This window comes from Puma concolor, chromosome B4 (genome assembly GCF_028749965.1).
Source record: "Puma concolor isolate L17-30 chromosome B4, mPumCon1.1.hap2, whole genome shotgun sequence".
NCBI lineage: Eukaryota > Metazoa > Chordata > Mammalia > Carnivora > Felidae > Puma > Puma concolor.
In genome coordinates, this window is record NC_141673.1 from 10,918,653 (window position 1) to 10,939,939 (window position 21,287).

At 63.7% G+C, this 21,287-nt stretch overlaps 1 protein-coding gene across 3 annotated transcripts in view; it reads left to right on the top strand.

Annotated features, from left to right (window-relative positions):
- Positions 1-19,697, top strand: part of ELFN2 (extracellular leucine rich repeat and fibronectin type III domain containing 2) — a 51,563-nt gene extending 31,866 nt beyond the window's left edge. Inside the window, exons 1-3 of one of the 3 annotated variants that reach the window (XM_086712334.1) lie at positions 4,610-6,716; positions 14,311-17,275; positions 19,441-19,697. In XM_086712334.1, the coding sequence (XP_086568460.1) occupies positions 14,790-17,261 (2,472 nt within the window). In that variant the 5' untranslated portion in view covers positions 4,610-6,716; positions 14,311-14,789 and the 3' untranslated portion in view covers positions 17,262-17,275; positions 19,441-19,697. Of the gene's footprint in view, positions 1-1,645; positions 2,197-4,609; positions 6,717-14,310; positions 17,276-19,440 lie in introns of those variants that run through there. The other 2 variants (XM_086712333.1, XR_015253320.1) reach the window with 2 other exon arrangements.
- Positions 19,698-21,287: the final 1,590 nt, after the last annotated feature.

Consider the following 21,287-nt stretch of genomic DNA (forward strand, 5'->3'; position numbering starts at 1 on the left):
GAAAGAACCCGTGAGAGTGGGGGCGGGCAGAGAGAGAGGGGGGCACCGAGGATCCAGAGCAGGCTCTGTGCCGACAGCGGCGAGCCCGATGCGGGGCTCGAACTCACACACTGGGAGGTCATGGCCTGAAAAGTCGGATGCTTCCCCGGCTGAACCACCCAGGCGCCCCCAGAGCCTGTGAACTTTTATGGAGGGTCTCCTGGGCGCCCTGCCGGACCCTGGGTTTACAGGGTGAGGGAGGACCCCCCCCCCACCCCGTCCTTGACAAGGTCACAGTCTAGGCAGGAGGCAGGTGTGAAGCCAGTCTCCCCCGTGATGCAAGCTGGGATGGGGCATAGGAAGGAGAGGATGGCGCTGACCTAGGCGGGGGCAGGGTCCGGGGAGAGGTGCCCTCTCTCGGGCTTCTCCCGAGGCCCCCCACCCGAGGCTGTCTCTTGGCTGTGGGTCCTGGGCTCCCAGCAGGAGGAACCAGCAGGAAGGCTGGCGGAGTGAATGGCTGAGTGAGTGAATGGCTGGTTGCTGTCTAGGCCCCTGCCCCGCCGCTCCCGGGCTCCAGGCCAGGGAACAGAGGCACAGCCAAACGGTCCCACGTGCGCTCAGGGGGGAGGCTGTCTTGTGTCCTCCTCTTTCCTTCCCGGGTCTCCGGTCTGGGCCCTGAAAGGCACACCCCCTGCCAGCCTGGCTGGGCCGGACGACTGTATGTAGGTTGTTGGGTAAAAAACCTGAGGCATCACGGTTATGGTATAGCCTGGGTTGACAGACGAGGAAACTGAGGCTCAACGGGGAAGGGGGGGGGGGGCTGTGGGGCAGGGCTGGGGTTAGAGCCCCCGCTGGGCCGCTCCCCGTGTGGCCCTGCGGTGCCTGGCCTGGCTGTGTATTTATAGTTCCTGGCGATCTATATTAACACCAAAAGAGGCCTTTGCCAGCCTCCGGATCTGAGGATGGCTTTGAACCCCCCCGGGGGCTGTGGAATCAGAGCTCACCCCCATGGGAAGGGGGAGAACGTGGCTTCTCATCTTGCCCTTCCCAGCCCTGGGGCTCGTGCTGGGCCTTTTGCCTGGGGAATCTTTGCCAGCCCGGGCCTGCGCTCCGGCCACCCCTTTGGCGGGTTCGAGATCTTTGTCTGGGGGTTGTTATGCCTCGCCTCCCTCCAGCTCTGCAGGGACACCGGGTACGCGGGCCTGGGCTCGAGTGCATGGGCCCTGTGGCCTCGGGCAGGCCGCCCCCCTCCTCTTGAGCCTCAGTCTCCTCATCTGTGGAATTGGGCGTAATTCTCACCCGGCTTTGCGGGTCAGGCACTGAGCATTCCGTGCTTGTGAGCTGGGGGTCCGTGTTTACGCTCCTCGCGTCTCTTCCGGCCCTCGCCACAAGCGGTCCTCAGAGCCCGTAGGGACTGGAGCGTCATCTCCCCCCGGACACACGAGGTCGTCGAGGCCCTAGGGGTGGGATGACTTTGCCAGGGCCGCGCTGCCTGTTGGGGCAGAATTCAGACTCCTCTAAGTCCGGATGCTCAGCTTCCCAGACCCCATCTCCTTGTCAGGGCCCGCGGGGTCCTTGGGGCAGGCCGGACCCCTTACCCTACCGGCTTGGTTCCCACCCCCGTTGCCACGGGGACCGTTCCACTAACTCTATGCTTCTCTTACAGAGCAGAGACGACTGGCCGCCCTGAGCGCAATTCAATTCAACAGACATTTACTGAGTGCCTACTATGTGCCAGGCCTTAGGCTAGGCACTGGGGTGGGGGAGCAGAGAGGAAGATGGGGTCCCGTCCTCAGGTAGCTCTGGGCTGGGGGGGGGCTTGGAGAAGACTGGCCAGGGCTGAAGAATGGCATGCGGGGCTGGAAGCAGCAAAGATACCTGGGTTCCAGTGCCTCCCTGGAGAGCTGCTGTCCCTCGCCTGTGCCTCAGTTTCCCTATCTATAAACTGGGGGGGGGGGGGAGGCGAGGTGGGGTGAGATGATCTCTAGGATCCTTCCAGGATTCCATGGGGACGGAATCAGGGGGTGGGGGCCAGAGCAGGGAGACCACTACTCTCCCCGCACAGAGGCAGCCCGAAGGCTTTCCGGAGGAAGAGGCGTGAGGTCTGGGCCACAGGAGGTGGGGAAGGGTGGGAATGGCACCCCAGGCTCAGGAACAGCACGAGCCAAGGTCCAGAGGACACGTAGTTGGGCAGCCATGCAACCGCATAGGTTACAAAGGGAGGACGTGGGGGGGGGGGGGGGGTCTCAGCTGGGGGGGGGGAGGGGAGGGGCCCAAGGGCTACACATCGGGGTGTGAGCTCTATTCTGTGGGCTGTGGAGGGTGGAGTCAGGGACAGACGGTCCTGCTTTGTCCTGCCCCCTTCTCCTCTCCTTCCCCCTGGGGTACGCTTCAGGGTCACGTTTCCGTAGAACCTTATGGCCACGGCTGCGTCTGCACCGTGCGGGGCACTTTGCAGCGTCAGGCCCCGTTGCACCCCTATAACGTGGGCGCTAGTGGACCCCGTTCACGGACGAGGACACGGAGGCTGAGAGAGGGAAGCTCCGCCCCCCAGGGTCATACCCTGAACCCCTGTGCTTCTCTCACCGGCTCTCACTGAAGAGGGTCTCTTTTCCGTATGATACCCGTCATCCTAGGGGCCCCCCAAGCTCTGAGGAGTGCCTGCCACGGGCAGCACGGTCGGGGCTTGGAGGTGAGGGTGGGAAGACGCCCAGATGTCGTTAGGAGGGGCTTCTGTCTGCCCCCCTCTTGAGAAGGGGGTGAGCCGGGCTTCCCTTCCCACTTTACAGATGAGCAGGCTGAGGCCCCGGGCGTCACGTGGCTAGTCCAAGGTCAAACTCGCGGAGGTGACAGTCTGAGCCGGGAGCTCTTGTCTTGTTGCCCCCGGCTGAGGCTGGAGGGAGAGTCCGTTTCCCTGAGATGCATGCGGAAGGCGGCCCCCTACAGCCCTCTCCAGGACGCGCACTGGAGTCGCAGGCCCGGGTGCAGATCCTGGTTTTGTCCTGCACGAATGGTCAGGATCTTGAGCAAGTCGTTAATTACTCTGAGCCTGGGTTTCCTTGTCCGTAAAGGGAGAGAGCAGGCCTCCTTCATTCGGTCATTAATAGGTTTTTTTTTTTTTTAATTTTTTTTTCAACGTTTTTTATTTATTTTTGGGACAGAGAGAGACAGAGCATGAACGGGGGAGGGGCAGAGAGAGAGGGAGACACAGAATTGGAAACAGGCTCCAGGCTCCGAGCCATCAGCCCAGAGCCTGACGCGGGGCTCGAACTCACGGACCGCGAGATCGTGACCTGGCTGAAGTCGGACGCCCCACCGACTGCGCCACCCAGGCGCCCCCATTAATAGGTATTTAGTGAGCACCCAGTGGGTGCCTGGCGCTGGGCTTTAATGGAGAATCTGGCCCTTCTGCAGAGAACTCAGTCCGGGGAGTGAAAGCAGCAGTTGTGCTTCTGGTGGTGATGGAAGAAACCTAGGGGCTGTGGGAACCCCGCAGGAGGGACCCCAACCAGACTGGTTTGCTGGGCTGAAGAGGCAGGAGGGCAGGAGAGGGGAGCTGGACCCAGCTCTGCAGGTCCCCGGGGCGGGGGGGGGGGGGGGGCTGGCTTCAGATGCCTGCTATGGCAGTCTTCCCAGATCAGTAGGGAGCCAGCGAAGGCTTTTGAGGAGGGGAGTGCCACGCTCCGATTTATGCTTCAGGAGGCCCACCCTCTGCTGGGTGGAGGAAGGGTTGAAGGAGGCCGTAAGATTGGAGACAGAGAGACCAGTGAGGATGCTGATCGAGATTTTGGGCGAGGAAGGAGGCCGAGACAGCGCAGAGCAGTGGGAGGATGTACACAACAGCTTTCCAGGTGTGGAGGGGCCGGGCAGCTGCGGGCTTCTGGCTGGCTCGGGGCAGAAGCAGAGGCCCGGGAGCTGGTGGGCAGTGGAGGGGTCTAGGAGGCAGTGGGGGTGGGGGTGGGGGGTTGGGCAAGGTCAGCACCCAGCAGATAGCAGGAGCCTTGGGAGGGACCGGGATGCCAGGTGGGGGCGGGGAGCAGGTTTGGGGGGTGCAGGGGGCCAGGACCCAGACCTCAGGGGAGGCCCCTGCAGAAGAGCCTGTGGGGAGGGGGGCGGGAGGGGAAGTGAGGTGTAGGGACTTGGGGCTGCCCTGCCCGGCAGGGGGGGGATCGCAGAAGTCACATGCCGCAGGCTCTTTGCCCAGTGCCAGGCCCACGGGAGGGACCCCGGGAGGGTGGGTTCCCTCCACTCTTTCACCAGAAAGCAGAATCTAGGTTGTCCCCTTGCCCTCCGGAGGAGGAAGGTGTTTGGGAAGGAGGAAGAGGGAAAAGCATTTGCATGCATAACAAGGCTGAAGTGAGGGAGAGGGAAAGAGAGAGCAGGGGGATGAAAAGAAATTACCATACGCCAGGATCTTGTTATTCAACCCAATTTTCAAAGGACCACAGCTGTCGCACTGAGATAATCCGTTAATTATAACAGCCATTGTGCTTTGGCAATGGGAGAGAAACCGAGGCTGGGGAAGAGGCTGAGGGCGGGGGGGTGGGTGGGTGCAGGCCTTTGGGGGGCCCGGACCTGTGAGGGGGACAGGGGCAGGCACAGAGGGGGTGTGTTGCCCTCTGGGCTGAAAGGAAGACACTGTTGGGGGGGGGCGGGGGCTGGCCTCACCCGTTCCTGGTGACGAGGACCCGCTGTGTGCCGGGCACCGTGCCTCGCCCCGTGAACCCGGCCGCCGGAACCAGACTAGCGGCAGCTGACTTTATTGAGCACTTACTACGTGCCGGCCTCTGCTCTGTAGCTGTCCGCTCACCACCCTTCGGAGGCCTTGCCCTTCTAGTCCCGTTTTTGCAGAAAAGGACACTGAGACTCAGAGGAAAGAAGTCGCTTGCCAGGGGCATGCTGTGGGTTCAGTGGCAGAGTCAGGATTGGAGCTGAATGTGGCTCATTCTTCCAGAACGTTAGAGGGCACGGGTCTCTGTGGCTCTCGCCCTTGAGTTTTAGGACCAAGGAGTTATAGAGAGGTATTGGAGTCTTGAGCCCCAGCCACACAATCGGGGACCCCCCAAGATGACAGGCCCATGTTCCTGGGCCACGGTTTCTGTGCAGCCGGCGGTCGTGGGGTGCCCTCCCCCCCCGCATTTCCGGGGCTTTTCCAGCATGGACAGAGCCTCCTTGTTCTCCGATGCCACAGCTGCAGGCCCCTGGGGGCTCCCCCACCTGCTCCAGAGAAGCTAGTCTCAGGGCCAGGAGAGGGACCCCTTGCCACCGCCTGTGTCGGGGTTACGATGGGCTGCGCCCCTGGGTGTGCTGGGGGGGGCCTGTGACAGGCAGTGGGAGGCCAGGCAGGAGTTGCAGGTGGGCAGAGTGAGGGGAACCCGAAGTCCGGGGAGAGGCGTGGGTGCAAGGGGCCATTCCAGAAACTCCAGAGCCCTCGGCTGCAGGCCCTACGACGGGGTGACGTGACAGCTGTCCCTGGGGTGTGGCTTCGGGCAGCTGAGGCCTCAAGTCCTCCTGGTGTCCGCGGCAGCCTTGGCCGGCGGTGTTTTATGGGGTAGGAATTGTGTTTGGGGCTAGTAAACTTCAGGCCTTCAGTAGGAGCCCCAGACCTGACCCAGCAACCCAGGCACCACCGTTGGAGAGCCGGGGCTCCCATGGGGTGACAAGCGGATCTGGGAGACGGTCTGGGTACCCCTCCGGTTTGGGTCCCCACCCCAGTGGGCCTGCTGGTGGGTCAGGGCCGCTTAGTAGAATTGGTGACCCACAGAGACCAGGACTCAGACCTTTAGGACCAAGGAGTTGTAGGTATGTAGGGAATTCTGGAGCCCCAGACTCATTATCAGAGACACCCCAAGATGACAAGACTCATGCTGTGAGAGTGTCCCCGAGCTTGAGAACGCAGAGCCACAGAACAGGGAGGACAGGGGTCAGAGGGAGGCAGGGACTGTGGCACTCTGGGATCCCCTCACCCCAAGGCTGGGATTCTAACTGCTCCCATGCTGCTGGTCTCACAACCTCCAGGGCTCAGGGGTCAGCGGACAGTAGCCCTGTCCTTGCAGGGGAGGTGGCCAGGCTCTCCAGGTTTTTCTGGATCCACCGATTCCAGAGATGGGGGTTTTAAAAATAAAGCCGCCCGAGTTTTCCCTAGGGGAAACTAATTAAAAAAAAAAATGTCTTTAAAGCGCTGTCCAGATGAAGCAAGATCCCATAGCCTCTCCTGACCCGGAGCCTGGTGCCGTGGAGGGTCCAAGCCACTGTGTAACAGTTGTGAGACCTCGGTTTCCTCCTCTGTAAAGTGGGAATGCTAATGACACTGGCTGCTAAGGTTGTGCCAAGGATTCAGTGAGTTACCGTGAGAAGTGCACAGGCCCAGCCCACATAGGAGCCAGGACTCTGTTTTCACCTTGCCCCAGGCCACCCGTCCCTCCCCCGCCAGGCTGCCTCCCAGGGGGCCCGCACTCTACGCCACCAGAGCCTCCAGGTGTCCCCCCACGGGCTCCCGATGTGCCGCCCCGCCTTGGGACAGCCCTGAGGATGTTGGAAGGCAGGGAAATGTTCACCCCTTGGGGCCCTGGAGGAGGAGCAGGCGGAGGAGGCAGAGCTGGGAGGGCAGGCCTAGCCAGTGCCTGGTACATAGTAGGTGCTCCATAAATGTTTTTGAATGAATGAATGGAGGCCATGCAGGCAGAGGCAGCCGCGCGTGCGCAGGCACTGGTGAAAAGCGGGTCCAGTGGAGACTGGTGAGTAGTGCCCGGGGTTGCAGCTGAGCGGGGCCTGGGGTGTGCTGGAGCCAAGGCCAAGAGGCCAGCAGGGACCAGGTGGGGGGTCAGGGGCCAGGTGGGGGGTCAGGGGGTCAGGTGCGGGAGGCGGGGACCAGGTGGAGAGGTCAGGCGGGGACGCAGGGACCGAGTGAGGGAGTCAGGTTGGGGGATGGGTCAGGTGGGGGGGCGGGGGTCAGGTGGGGGATGGCAGGGGTCAGCTGGGGAAGGCGGTCCTCTGAATAGCCTGGAGGATTCTGGAAAAGCCAGAGGTAACCCCTGGGGTGGGACGAGGAGGTGAACTTTTAATACAGGTCGCCCTTGGCTTTGGGCAGGAGGGTCACACGCTCCCCCAAGTGCCCGGCGGTGGGTGGGGTGGGTGCTGGGCAGCTTGGGGCTGGGGAGCGGGTGGCGGGGAGTGTGGGCCGCGTGAGCTGAGCCATCTGTGAAGAGCCGTCCACAGAACCGGTGTGGGGCCTGTCAGGTCAGCTGCTGGGTAGTTTTTCAAGACCAAAGCGTTTTGATAAAAACTTCCGTCTCCCCGCTCACCTCCTTCCACCGAAGCCCGGACACTAGCAGGTGCTAATGACGGATGCAACACCCCCGGGGGGAGCAGTTGGGTTCGTGGGGGAGGGCGCGGTGGGCAGTTGACAGAGGGCCTTGGGGGTGGCCCCAGGCACACAGCTGTCCTCCCCCTGCACAGACGAGGAAACTGAGGCCCAGAGGGGTAAGGCGCTGACCCGCCCAAGGTCACACAGCGAGTTGTGACAGCCTAGAACCCCGCAGATGAGCCCGAGACCCTTCCGTGGCCAAGGTCACCGGGCTGGGGGATGAGTGCTTATACACTGGGGCCGTGCGGTCCCAATTAACAACCCCCCGCCCGCGCCCGCCGCCCCGATAACCGTCAGCCTTTGCTGCTGCCGGTGTCGTGGTGTTGTTAGTCGGCCCTTCCGGGCAAGCTGGCGGTTCCGTGAAGGCGTGTGTCTGCGACCGTGCCGGGCACCTAGTAGGTGCCCAGTAAATTCGTGCCAGCGTGTCAGGAGCGTGGGCGAGCGTGCAGCTGGTTAGACAGCGTGCCCTGCCTGCCCCGGGGAGGGGGGAGCGCCTCCCCCGCCGTTTCGCCGTGACACAGATATGAACGCAGCCATGGTCTGCTGGCCCGGCACGGGATGGCACAGAGCCGGGAGCGGGTGCCGAGGTACCGAGGGGCAGGAGCCAGTTCCCCCGGGAGGTGGGGCAGCTGCGCGGAGGGCTGAGCCTAACAAGACATGATTGAATGGGGGTGGACCGAGCGCAGCACTCAGGGCGAAGCCCAAACTGATCCTGCCCAGAGCTCCCTGGGGACGTTCGGGGCACTGGGGTTCCCTGGCAGGATGTGTGAAGGGGCCCGGCGCGGGGGGGGGGGGGGTTGGTTGACATCTAGGACAAGGTGAGGACACGCGGCTGGTGCACACTTGTACTGCCCTAACGGAAGGGTGGTTCCAGATCAAGGGAGGCAGAGGGTCCTGGTGCCCGTCACCGTGCAGACCACGTCTGGCATGATGCTGGGCTCCAGGGGACACATTCTAGGAGGGACCTTGACAGCAGGCATGACCTGGGGCAGCTGCACCCAAGAGTGGGGGGCTTGAAACCACGGCGCAGGAAGGGCAGTGGAGGATGTGGGGCTGTTTAGCCTGGATGAGCAGGTTGCAGGGGCAGGGAGACAGCAGATTAGCAGATATCGGAAGGGCCTTTAAGGGGGGGGGGGGCTGTCGGCCTTGTCCTCAGTGGCTCCAGGCGGCACTCGGCCCCATGAACAGAGGCACAAGGAGTCAGGTTTGGTTTCGTAATATAGGAAGAAGGTTATAACAACCGGAGCTGTGCAAGAAGGGTAGAAGCAGCTTCATACGGGTGCTGAGATCCCCGTCACCAAGGGTGTGCAAGTTGGGGGCAAGTTACCTCTGCGGGAATTCTGGAACGTCTTGTAGTGCCGAGAGCCCAGGCAGGCCCGGGTTCCCAGCTATGGGGTCTTGGGCAGATCGCTGCACCTCTCTGAGCCTCAGTTTCCTCGTCGTTAAGTGAGAAGGATGAGGGGAGTCCACGAGGCTAAAAGGAAGGCTCAGAACGTGTCTTGCGCCCCATGGGCACCCCAGCAGGGGTGATATTTAATATCCGAATTCAGTGGAGTCAGGGAGTCTAGGGTCTCCCCCTGTCCTCTGCTGCCATTCCTAGCCCTGGGCTTTTATTCTGCACATCATGTTCTGAGCACCTGCTACAGGTCTGACCTTGTTCCAGGCATGGAGGTTAATTACAGTCGTGAATAAATAAGGCCTGTTTTGATTTCACGATGGGGGGGGGGTGGGGGGAGCGCAGGTGGTCATAAAGAACTAAATGACGTTTGGTATTGTTAGGTGCTCTGAAGGGACCAGAGGCAGGATCGAGTGAACAGTGAGTTAACCTCCGATTTGGTGTCAGGGAAGGTGGGGTTGCGGGGAGCGGTTGAGTAGAGAGTGGGGTAATGGCCTGGGCAGACGTTGGGGTGGAGCATTCTAAGCAGGGAGGATGGCATGTGCAAAGGACCTGAGGTAGGAGCCTGACCGGGAGGGTTTGAGGAGCATGGCTGGCGTGGACCAAGTGCTTCCTGACGACGGAGAAATGGAAGTCTCTCTGGGCTTGCGGGCACTTTCCTGACAGGGAGGGAGGTGCCTCCGCAAGGGGTAGGAAGCCCACCAGGCAGCCGTGCATGTCCAGTCCCGGCCGTGAGCCCAGCTCCGGAGCGGAAGCTGGGGAAGGAGTTTTCTCATCTGTAAAATGAGGTTAATAGCACCAGCTGTGCAGGATTGATAGAAGATTCGAGGACTGTGAAACGTCAGCCAAAGGGATAGTTACGACTCTCTTACGGGCGAGGAGACTGAAGCCCAGAGAGGTTAAGTAATGTGCCCTAGGTCACACAGCTCAGCACTCAATCCAGGGACCCCTTTGCCTTCAGCATCGTGCTTCTTACTGTCTGCACTGCAGCTGGGGCTCATGGCACCTGAAACCCACCGACCGAATGGCAGTTCAGTCGTGAAGGTATAATCATCCCATTTTACAGATGAGATACTGAGGCCCAGGGTGGCCTGCCTGAGGAACCCCGGTGAGGCGGAGGCAGTGACAGGATTCAGTGTCCCGCCCCCGGAGGTGGCAGGCTTGGTCTCAGAGGGCAGAGTGGTAGCAGCCCGTCTCTGGGATGCCCGGCCTGGTGCTGTCTTCCAGCAGAGACAGGTGAGGCGACCGCTTGCCCCGTGAGTTCCGGCTGGGTCCCAGGAGTCCTCGGTCCTCCTCATCCTGGGTAACGGCATTGACACGGACAGTGACAATGGCACTTCGGGGAGCCTTGGGAAGAGCCCATGCCAGGCCTTAGCAGCAGCAACAGATGACATTTCCCCGGCTAAGCCTTACGTCCCTGCTCCCGGGAGCTGGAACGTGGACGGCACCTCCCCTACCTGTTCCCCAGATTGCACCACCGTCCCCGCCACCGGCCTCCCCATGGGAGCCTCCTGCCCTGTACGGTGGATTTGTCCCCACGTCCTGGCGTTCCGTGGGAGCCCTGGGAGATAGATATAGGGGGCACTCACCTTGCATGCAGGTGGAGGAAGGAGGTTCAGGGTTGGCCAGCCCTGCCGACCCGGCTCCCCCATCCCTCAGCCGGGGGAACACTCCCGGCGGACCTCGTCCCGGCCACCCGCTCACCCGGGCCAGGCGAGTGCCGGACAATGTGCTGTGCGTCCCCAGCAGGCTCTGCCCGGTGTCCCGGGTGAGCTGAGCGGGGAGCCCATGCGGGGCGGTGAGCTCCCGGATCAAGATCTGCCCTGGGTCCTCCGCCGCTGGCACGTGAGACCCATCCCCGGGCCTGGCGTCCCTTTCCCCTCTGGGAAGGGCTGGGGTTGGGCGGAGCAAGGGCTCTTCATTCTTCCAGCTCCGAGGCTCTAGGATCCTGAGTCCGTGGAGGCGCCCCGAGCCTCGTGGCACCCGGAGGGACGGGGCCCGGCAGCCAGTTGGGTCAACCGGTGGCTTCTGGGTGGGGGCGGGGGGGGGGGCGCGGAATTTGCTGAGAGCGACTCCCCTTCTGTGGCCGTGCGGCTCTGAACTGGCCCCTCAGACGCATCGGGTCTTGCCGCCTCTTCTCTCCCCTTCTAAGCGTGTCACCGTGACAGGGGACGTCTGCGGCCACGGCTAGACTGGGGGCCCGCCCCCAGAACCCGCTACAGTGCCCTGCTCCCCAACTTTGCCGCGTTTCTTCTCCGCGCTGGTGGGACAGAGGGGCCCTTGAGGCGGTGCCTTGGGACACTCTGGGCCTGCCCCTGCTCGGGCCAGAAGTGGCTAGTTCCTGCCACCCCTGCGTGCCCTGGGGCAGACCTAGTGCTGGGTGGGGGTGGGGGGCTGGGTGTATGGGGAGGGCCCCTTCAGGCTGGGTCAGCCCGGAGCGCCGCTCTTGGCCGGATGTTGCGCGCCTTCAGCCCACACAGCCTGCTTCCCCGCGGGCCAGGCCCTCCCAGGTTTAACACCCCTGGTGCAGGCCGTGCAGGCCTCTGCTTCCAACAGCTACTTCCGGCCGCTTGCCCCTCCCTCTGCACTGGTCACTGGCTGCATTTCAGCGCCTGGGGGGTGGGCAGCAGGTTCGGTGCCCCTCATCGTCTCCCTGAGCTTCTCTGCCGATTGGTTCCTGTCTCAGATGCTCTCTTTCCATCCATCTCCATCCTTGGCCTCTCAGTGTTGTGCTTCCCCGTTCTTCTTAGCCCTGGCCTTCTGTCCGCAGCTCCCTCACTCCTTCCTCTCCCTCCACCGTCCCCCAGGAGTGCGGGGCAGGGCCCTGGTCCTCCTGCTAATGCGCGTACGGGGGGACCGCCGTGACCACTGGGACCCCCCCCACTCCAGCTGCGAGCGGGCAGCCTCCCCCACACCTTGAGTGGGTGTGCAGCCAGGCCGGGGGCCAAGTGCCGTCAGCACCTCCTTCCCCTTGCTGTCCCCCTTCCCTGGCTGCGACAGGCCTCGAGCGGTGGTGGGCAGGTGGCCCAGGGACGGGGACCGAGTGGCTGACGCACACGGGGCAGTGTGACGGGGCGTCTCCTCCCCTTTGGTCTGAGTCATGGGAAGGGTGGGAGGGTGAGGGGAGCTGGGCCCTGGCCCAGGCCATTCTGGGGATGGGAAAGAGCAGGAGAGAGGGCCATGGGCAAGGTCACCTTGAGGGCTCGGCTGCACAGAGCTCAGAGGGGCTGGGGTGGAGGCTTCTGTCTACCCTGGACTGTTTGGGATGGGAAGAGGGGAGATGATAAGACTAGCCCCTGTCCCCAAGCCTGGGTGCCTTCTCCTGGTCCCCTTCCCCTCCCTCTCGACCTCTTCACATCCCCTCAGCATGGCCTTGGATCTCCAGAGGCTCTGGCCAGCTCAGCTCTGCCCTGATGCCCTGGGCTTGGCTGGAGGGTGCTGGCGTGTGCAACTCAGATATGGGGACAGGTTATGGGGAAGGGGTGGGGGGTGCTCTGTGTGGCTAAAGTTGCACCTGTGCTCACATACATATACATGTGGAACGCACACGTGTGCTTGAACAGGTTGACACGTAAGCAGGTGCATCCCCAAGGCGCGCCTCCACGCACCCCTTCTCGCCCCCTGCGCACACGAGCGTGCTCACCTTCACCTACGGGGACTCCCGTGGCTGGCACGGGCACGCGTGCAGCACACACGGCTGCCTGCACACCCGTCTCCTCGTACACGCCTACCCGCACACCCCTGCACTGGCGTTCTGAGCCCGCGCGCACCTGCCTGCATGCAAATGCGGTCCCCAGACATCCCCAGGCGGAGGTGGTGCAGACAGAGGGTTCTCTGACAGGGCGGATGGACGCCTCAGCCTCCTCCAGCACAACCTTGTTGCCCGTGCGACGGAACCGGGAGGGAGGGGGGAAACTGAGGCCCTAAGGAGCCAGGAGCCATGTTAGACGGGAGCTTAGGCCTCCTGACTCCAGCCCCGAGACTGCGCGGCACAGCCGAGGACAGACGTGCTGTGTGCCTCCTGGGCACCCCTTTCTGCCTGACCTCCTTGTCCCCCTTCCCCGCTCTCCCGGCTGTCCAGCCCAAACTGGCCCTGCAGGGGACCAGGAGGTCCTGACCGTCACAGGCTCGGTCGCCATGTCCGCCTTTAATCCAAGAGGTCATCGAACACCCCGTTCACCTGCCAGCTCCTCTACAAATACTGTCTGTCTGGACTTGTTTGGGGACTGTTTCCCTCCTTGCTTCTCCTGCCTCTGTTCCAGCCCTCTGGGGCTCAGAGCTGTAAATTGCTTTTGCTTCAACAGCCAAGGTTTGTGTGTATACACACACACACACACACACACACACCCGGAGCCACATCTGGCTGAGCGACCGGCCGTGCCTGGCTTTGCTGGGCGACTGAGGCCAGTCTCCCCTGGTCTGGGGCTCAGTTTCCCCACCTGTGAAGTGAGGATCTGCGGCCCGGGAACTCTGTGCCACTTGCGGCATGGGCAGCTTGGCTCACCTTACTTGTTCTGCATCGGATGGCCGGGCCTGGTCCTCGCTGGTGGCACCAGCTTCAGATATGGTCGTCTCCATCTGGCTAATAGGGCTGGGTAGAGGGGGCTCCAGGCCTCCTGTGTCTTCCTGCCTAGGGAAACTCCATCCTGTGCTGCCCCTGTCTGGGCCCCTGACTCCAGCCGCAGAGGGGACCCAGGGCTTCAGCCACACCCTTCCAGATGCCTTCGGGTTCATCATCCGCCCGAGGCCTTCTCACCCCAGGATCAGGGAACCTCTAATGGAAGGCACTTTGGGGGAAGTGATATTGGGGGTGTGTCTGGCTTCCCGGGCTCTTGCCCTCTCTCCCTCTGCTCTGCTCCTGCCTGTAGGATGAATTTTCCCCACGCCCTCCCCCTGCAGGAAACCCCGGCCTCTGCGTGCCCCTGCTTGAGGGGGGTGGCGCCCAAAGCCATGCCACTCTGCTCCCCCTCCCCCATGGAAGCTGAGACAAGGGAATTATTTTTGGAACAGGAGCGGTTACACAACAAATGAATTATTTATCTTTGGGCCTGGAGGGGAGGAGGCATTTTGCCGGGCTTCTTAATTCCTTATCTGGATTGGAAGGTGCCCGCTTGGGTATATGGTCATGTGTATACGCACCCATTTGTCAAACATGAGACTGTGGGCATGCTGTGGTGTTCTGGCTCAGGTGTGGGCATATGGGTCTTTGTGCGGGCAGGTGGACGAGTGTGGACAGGAGTGCTGGTGTGTGTGTGTGTGTGTGTGTGTGTGCACCCAACCTATTACCGTCCAGTCTCCCTTCTCCGTCCACCGTCTGCAGATTCTGTCCCCCTCTCCCTACTCCTGGTTTCTTCTGTCTCCTTCCTTCCAGACCTCTCGGTCCCCCCCTCCATCTCGTTGCCCACCCTCACCCCCGTTCTTCTATGTAACAGGGACCCTAGAGTGCTGCAGGCGCCCGGGACGCCCAGCGGGATGGGGTGGAGAAGGGACAGGGGCCTGTGCTGGAGCTTAGTGGGGCTGTTCTGAGCTTTCACTGATCTGTCCCCCCCCTCTCGGTGCTGCCTTTCAGGAGCCAGGTGACAGATGGGTCCTTTCCTTCCTGCCCCGTCTCTCGAGCTCCCTCGTCAGAGGCTCACTCTCCAGCCTCCCATGGGAATCGTGGGAATCGTCTGAAGTTCTGAGCCCGGAACCCGAGGAGGAGGAGGAGGAGGAGGAGGAGGAGGAAGAGGAAGAAGAGGAAGAGGAGGAGGAGGGAGAGGAAGTCGAGTCCTGAGAACCTGTGCACCTTCCCGGAAACAGGCGGAGGGGCGCGTCCCGGCCCGGTCACGGCGCCCGGCGCCTGCTGGTAGTGCCCCCGGCGGACCCTCCCGCGGTTGGCACGGGCCGCGTCTGCTTCGCCCGGGGCCCCCCGCGCTGGGGGTCGCCCCCAAGATGGTGGCGGCCCCGGGGAGGACTGTGCCGCCAGCCCCAGCCTCCCGCTGCTAGGTCCCCCGCGCCCCGGCCCCTCCCCCCCGAGCCCGGCCTTCCAGGGGGGCCGCGGCCGGCGCCATGCTGCGCCTGGGGCTGTGCGCCGCCGCGCTGCTGTGCGTGTGCCGGCCGGGCGCCGTGCGCGCCGACTGCTGGCTCATCGAGGGCGACAAGGGGTACGTGTGGCTGGCCATCTGCAGCCAGAACCAGCCGCCCTACGAGACCATCCCGCAGCACATCAACAGCACCGTGCACGACCTGCGGCTCAACGAGAACAAGCTCAAGGCCGTGCTCTACTCGTCGCTGAACCGCTTCGGGAACCTCACCGACCTCAACCTCACCAAGAACGAGATCTCCTACATCGAGGACGGCGCCTTCCTGGGCCAGTCGAGCCTGCAGGTGCTGCAGCTCGGCTACAACAAGCTCAGCAACCTGACCGAGGGCATGCTGCGCGGCATGGGCCGCCTGCAGTTCCTGTTCGTGCAGCACAACCTCATCGAGGTGGTGACGCCCGCCGCCTTCTCCGAGTGCCCGAGCCTCATCAGCATCGACCTGTCCTCCAACCGCCTCAGTCGCCTGGACGGCGCCACCTTCGCCAGCCTGGCCAGCCTCATGGTGTGCGAGCTGGCCGGCAACCCCTTCAACTGCGAGTGCGACCTCTTCGGCTTCCTCGCCTGGCTGGTGGTCTTCAACAACGTCACCAAGAACTACGACCGCCTGCAGTGCGAGTCGCCGCGCGAGTTCGCCGGCTACCCGCTGCTGGTGCCCCGGCCCTACCACAGCCTCAACGCCATCACCGTGCTCCAGGCCAAGTGCCGCAACGGCTCGCTGCCCGCCCGGCCCGCGAGCCACCCCACGCCCTACTCCACCGACGCCCAGCGGGAGCCGGACGAGAACTCGGGCTTCAACCCCGACGAGATCCTGTCGGTGGAGCCGCCGGCCTCGTCCACCACGGATGCGTCTGCGGGGCCGGCCATCAAGCTGCACCACGTGGCCTTCACCTCGGCCACGCTGGTGGTCACCATCCCGCACCCCTACAGCAAGATGTACGTCCTGGTCCAGTACAACAACAGCTACTTCTCCGACGTCATGACGCTCAAGAACAAGAAGGAGATCGTGACGCTCGACAAGCTGCGCGCGCACACCGAGTACACGTTCTGCGTGACCTCGCTGCGCAACAGCCGCCGCTTCAACCACACCTGCCTGACCTTCGCCACGCGGGACCCCGTCCCCGGCGACCTGGCGCCCAGCACCTCCACCACCACCCACTACATCATGACCATCCTGGGCTGCCTCTTCGGCATGGTCATCGTGCTGGGCGCCGTCTACTACTGCCTGCGCAAACGGCGCATGCAGGAGGAGAAGCAGAAGTCCGTCAAGGTCAAGAAGACCATCCTGGAGATGCGCTACGGGGCCGACGTGGATGCCGGCCCCGTGGTCCACGCCGCCCAGAAGCTGGGCGAGCCCCCCGTGCTGCCCGTGCCCTGCATGCCTTCCATCCCCTCCGTGATCGGGGAGAAGCTTCCCGCCCCCAAGGGGCTGGAGGCCGGGCTGGACACGCCCAAGGTGGCCACCAAGGGCAACTACATCGAGGTGCGCACCGGCGCGGGCGGGGACGGCCTGGCCCGGCCCGAGGATGACCTCCCGGACCTGGAGAACGGCCAGGGCTCGGCCGCCGAGATCTCCACCATCGCCAAGGAGGTGGACAAGGTCAACCAGATCATTAACAACTGCATCGACGCCCTCAAGCTGGACGCGGCCTCGTTCCTCGGGGGAGGCGGCGGCGGCGGCGGCGGCGGCGGCGGCGACCCCGAGCTGGCCTTCGAGTGCCAGTCCCTCCCTGCGGCCGCCGCCGCCGCCGCCTCCGCCGCCGCCGCCCCCGGGGCGCTGGAGCGGCCCAGCTTCCTCTCGCCCCCCTACAAGGAGAGCGTGCACCACCCGCTACAGCGCCAGCTGAGCGCCGACGCCGCCGTGGCGCGCAAGACCTGCAGCGTCTCGTCCAGCGGCTCCATCAAGAGCGCCAAGGTCTTCAGCCTGGACGTGCCCGACCACCCGGCCGCCGCGGGGCTGGCCAAGGGCGACTCCAAGTATATCGAGAAGGGCAGCCCCCTCAACAGCCCGCTGGACCGGCTCCCGCTGGTGCCCGCGGGCGGCGGCGGGGGCGGCGGGGTCCATCACCTGGAGGTGAAGCCCGCCTACCACTGCAGCGAGCACCGGCACAGCTTCCCGGCCCTGTACTACGAGGAGGGCGCCGACAGCCTGAGCCAGCGCGTGTCCTTCCTCAAGCCGCTGACCCGCTCCAAGCGGGACTCCGCCTACTCCCAGCTCTCCCCCAGACACTACTACTCAGGTTACTCCTCCAGCCCTGAGTACTCCTCCGAGAGCACGCACAAGATCTGGGAGCGCTTCCGGCCCTACAAGAAGCACCACCGGGAGGAGGTGTACGTGGCCGCCGGCCACGCCCTGCGCAAGAAGGTCCAGTTCGCCAAGGACGAGGACCTGCACGACATCCTCGATTACTGGAAAGGGGTCTCGGCCCAGCAGAAGCTGTGACCCTCTCCTTCCCGGTGAGGCCGGAGGGGGAGGGCCCCGGGGGGGCACGAGGGGAAGGGCCCCGGGCGGCCGGGCAGGGGGGAGGCCGGGGCCGGGGGCGGGGGGGGGGGGGGCGGGGGAGGGGGGGGCCGGGGCCGAGGAGCGGACGCACACGCACACCCGCACGCACGCACCCACGCACACACCTGACCACCACCTGACTGTGAACAACCCCCACCCGACAATAACGGACAGGAAAACAAAGACACGTTCTCCTTAAAAGTTTACACACTGATACCGAAACCAGTCATCTTTACTGTGCTGCCCAGGGACTCTGCTGGGGTGTGCGGGGCTGGGAGGGGGCGCAGGCCAGGAAGCCAGAAGGGGGTGTGTGGGGGTCTGGGGGCTCTGGGACTCGGGCCGGGTTTGGGGGCAGGGGAGTCTGGGGGGCAGGAAGAGGGTCTCCCCATCTGGGGACAGGTCGCTTGGAGATCTGGCGCCAGGCAGATTCGGGGCATCGTTGCCTTTCCTTGTGGTGGGGGAAACCGAGGCCCGGAGAAAAGGAAGGGATAGCCCCAGGGCCACGTGTCAGGTTAGGCAGTTTCCCAACTTTCAAGCCCAGTGCTGTTCCCCCCCCCCCCCCCCCCACCCTTCGCCAGCCTGCCACCCCCTTCCAGAGCTGCGGTTTCCTGGGGCGGAGGGACTCGAGAATCAGGCTGGTGCTCTTCCTTTCTAGAAAGCCCCATGGCCGTGCCCCCTGGGCGTGGAGCCGTGATTCATCGTGCTGGGGGTCCTTTGCCCCCCCCCCCCCCCCCACGCCAGCACCCAGGAGAGGCGGGAGGTCTCGCTTACGAGAAAGGAGCAGAGGCACGGGGCCATTTCACCAGCCCCCTTCAAGTGTCTTCCAAGTGGCCTGGGAGCTGCTTATGGGGGTCTGAGGAGAAAGCAGGGGGGCCAGCCGCCGCCTCTCAGGTGCAGGGCCCCTTGCCCCAGCCCCCCAGCCTCTCTGGGCCTCCACTCATCCCAGAAGGGTGGCCCTGAACTGTGATGCCTGGGAGCAGGGGGGAGGCAGGGTGTAATGGGGGCCTTCCTGCCTGTGCCCCCACATCCTGGCCTCCCACCTGCCCAACTCCTCTTATGGGATCTCAGGGCAGCAGCTGGGCCTGCCCAGAGGAAGGAGGGCTTTCCTGGGCTTACCCACCCGCTCTTGGCTGTGCCCGTGCATCCCTGCCCCACCCCTCCCAACCCCCTGGCTGGAGGGGGCTCCCATGTTTCCATGGAAATGGCGGCTCCCCACCCCCCCCCTTGCTGACCCCCACCCAACATCGAACAAAGCACAAACAGTAAGCACTCCCCCCCTCACCCCCTGGGGGCGGGGGGAGCAGGCAGGTTGGTGGGGCCCCTCCCTCTCCCGGCCAGCTTCTGTCACCATGGCAACTGAGGACCTGGCAGTTGGGACTGTTGGGCTCCTGGGGGGTTCTCTCTCAGTGGGGGCGGCAGAGGGTGGTAAGGGAAGGCGGGGCCAGGGGGGCTGCGGCCTTTTCTCAACAGCTAGGGGCTTCCAGGGTTGAGTCTGGGCGGGGGCAGATCTGGGGTCCTGACACTAGGGGGGCTTAAACACACTGTCCGGGTGCTTGAGGGGCCCTTCACCTTTGATTAGGATGTGGGCCACTGGGGGTGGGGACAACTATAGCTCTGCCCACCTGCCAATGTGCTCCTTGGCTCCTCGCCCGCCTCAAGATGAAGAGGGGCCCACTCAGTTCTCCCCACACCCCTGCTGGGCCCCCCCACCCCGGCCTCTGGCCTATCACCCAGTTGGGTTTCTTGAGATTTGCAGAGTGTGGCTGTGGGGTGAGGGTGGGCCCTGGGATGGGACCAAGATCTGTACTGTTGGGGGTGGGGGTTCGGATCAGGAAAGCTAGTGCTATCTCCTGTGGTGGGGGGGGGGGGAGCTCTAGCGATCTTCCTGCCGGGGGTAGAGTCTGGGGGAGGACTGTGGGGAGGACTAGGGCTCACCTGAGCACCTCTCTTACACCCACGTGGGGGACAGACCAAGCCCAGGGCTCACTTCGGGGGTGACGTTTGCAAAGAGAGGACCGTTCTTCTGGGGAGTGGAGGGGAGGGGCTGGCATGGATGTGCGGAGCAGACCTCCCTCAACCCCCCAAACCTGCCCCCTGCCCCCACCCCTCCTCGCACCAGATTGGCAAAACTGAGAAGAGCAAGCCGGCGGAGCCAGTGGTGTGAGAAAGCAGATTCCCGTTACATTTGCATGACGATTTTACTGTATTTTTCTGAGCAAACATCTGTCGTGTATGTGCCAGTTCGTCCGGACTCCCGGGCCCCCTCCCTGCCGCCCCCCTCTTGCCCCCATTCCCTCTGTTGTGATCTGACAAGCAGCTCTTGAAGCCTGGGGTGGGGCCACTTCTGCAAAAGACCCAAAGCAGGTGCCACCAAAACGCAGCCCCTGTCCCACACCCGTCTCCTGTCTTTCTGCGCATGGGGCCCCACAAGTGCCGCCTCGCCCCTTGGGTCCCCAGTTTCGTGCCCTCGCCCCTGCCCCGCCTCCCTGCCGGGGAAGGGTAGCCCCAGGGAAGGGAGCGTGGGAGGACCTCAGTGTCCCACTTGCTGACATTTTTGGGGGGGTGAAAGAGTTGGGGGCCCCCGGAGAGGGAGGGGCTGGGTGATTTGGCCACCAGGTTGGGGGAGGGGGTCAGTCACGCGGCTGAATGCAGGGGCCTAAGAGCTCGGGGGGGCTTCATGGGTGGCTTCAGAGGAGGCTTGGGGCCCTGAGGGAGGGACCCAGGGGAGCAGCTGGGGCCCAGGGTTGGCCTGGCCTCCCTGGAGAGGGAGCATCCCACGGTGTGGGGCGGGGCGGGGCGGGGCGGTGGTTCCCAGCAGGACCCCCACCCTCGCCATTCCCCCCATCGTTCCTGGTTGAAGAGACCTGTAAAAACCTCAGACCATCTCACTTCAGGGACCTTAAGGATAGGTCCGCATCTTAACAGCAAGGGTCTTGCCCCTCCCTCCAGGAGGTACACCAGCCTTCACGGTCTAGATGATACCAATCTGGGAGGCAGAATAGGACTGGAGTCGGGCCTCTGGCCTCCCAGCCAGGCTTGGGGCTTCAGCTGCTTTCCCTTGATCTGGGAAAGGGGCCAGTGCACTGTAGCCCCCCCTGGAGGCTCTCCTGCATCTGTGTCCTGTGTCCGGTTCAGGATAATTCTTCCCCAGCGGAGAGCAAAATAGCCACGGAAGACAAATGATCATTTATGTCAAAGAGTCCGGCCTGCTGACACCCTGTGTTTGTAATGGCCATGAGCACAGTGCACCTGGGCCACAGCCCGGGGCCACCGGCTAGCAGGGCGGTCAGCCAGGAGAGAAGGGAACGGGGCGGGCTACTGGGGAGACTGACGGAGATGTGGGTGCTTAGCCCTGGACCGCCTGGGGGAGGCCCCCTTGCCTCGGGTCGTGCCTGGGCTTGCTGTCCCTGTCAGAGAATCTCCAGAGGAAATTCTTGGGTGCCTGTCCCCGGGGAGTGGTGTCAGTGGGTCTGTTTTCACCTGGAGGGCTGGCACCTTCTAGAGGCGAAAAGTGGAGATCTGGAGGGGCAAAGAAACCCTTAGTCTGGCGTGACCCCTCCTCAGGGGGCCCGGGGCCTGCCCCTGCCTGCTGGAGGCCCCTCACCTCCGCACCCCTCCTAGGGGCCAGTGCCGGAGGACTGTGGAGGCTGCCCGTGTGCAGGCCTGGGGGAGGTGATGGGGCTATCTGCAGGGTGGTGGGAGTGGAAAGACCCACTTCCGAAGAAGAGGAGGCCTGTGTTAGCCCCAGAGAGGCAGGGGAGAGCCTGGGCCTGGCCGCAGGTCTCTAAGGTTTCCAACTGGGAGTAAGTCACCCGTCCCCACTCCTGGAAATTTTCACAGAGTGGAAACAGAAGCTCAGGAAAGGGAAAGGAGGAAATCTTCTAGGGTCTCGAAACCAGTTAGGGACAGGCTGAGTCCAAGAAGGGGCCCAGGCATGGGGGACGAGTCACAGGTCCCGGCTTGTAA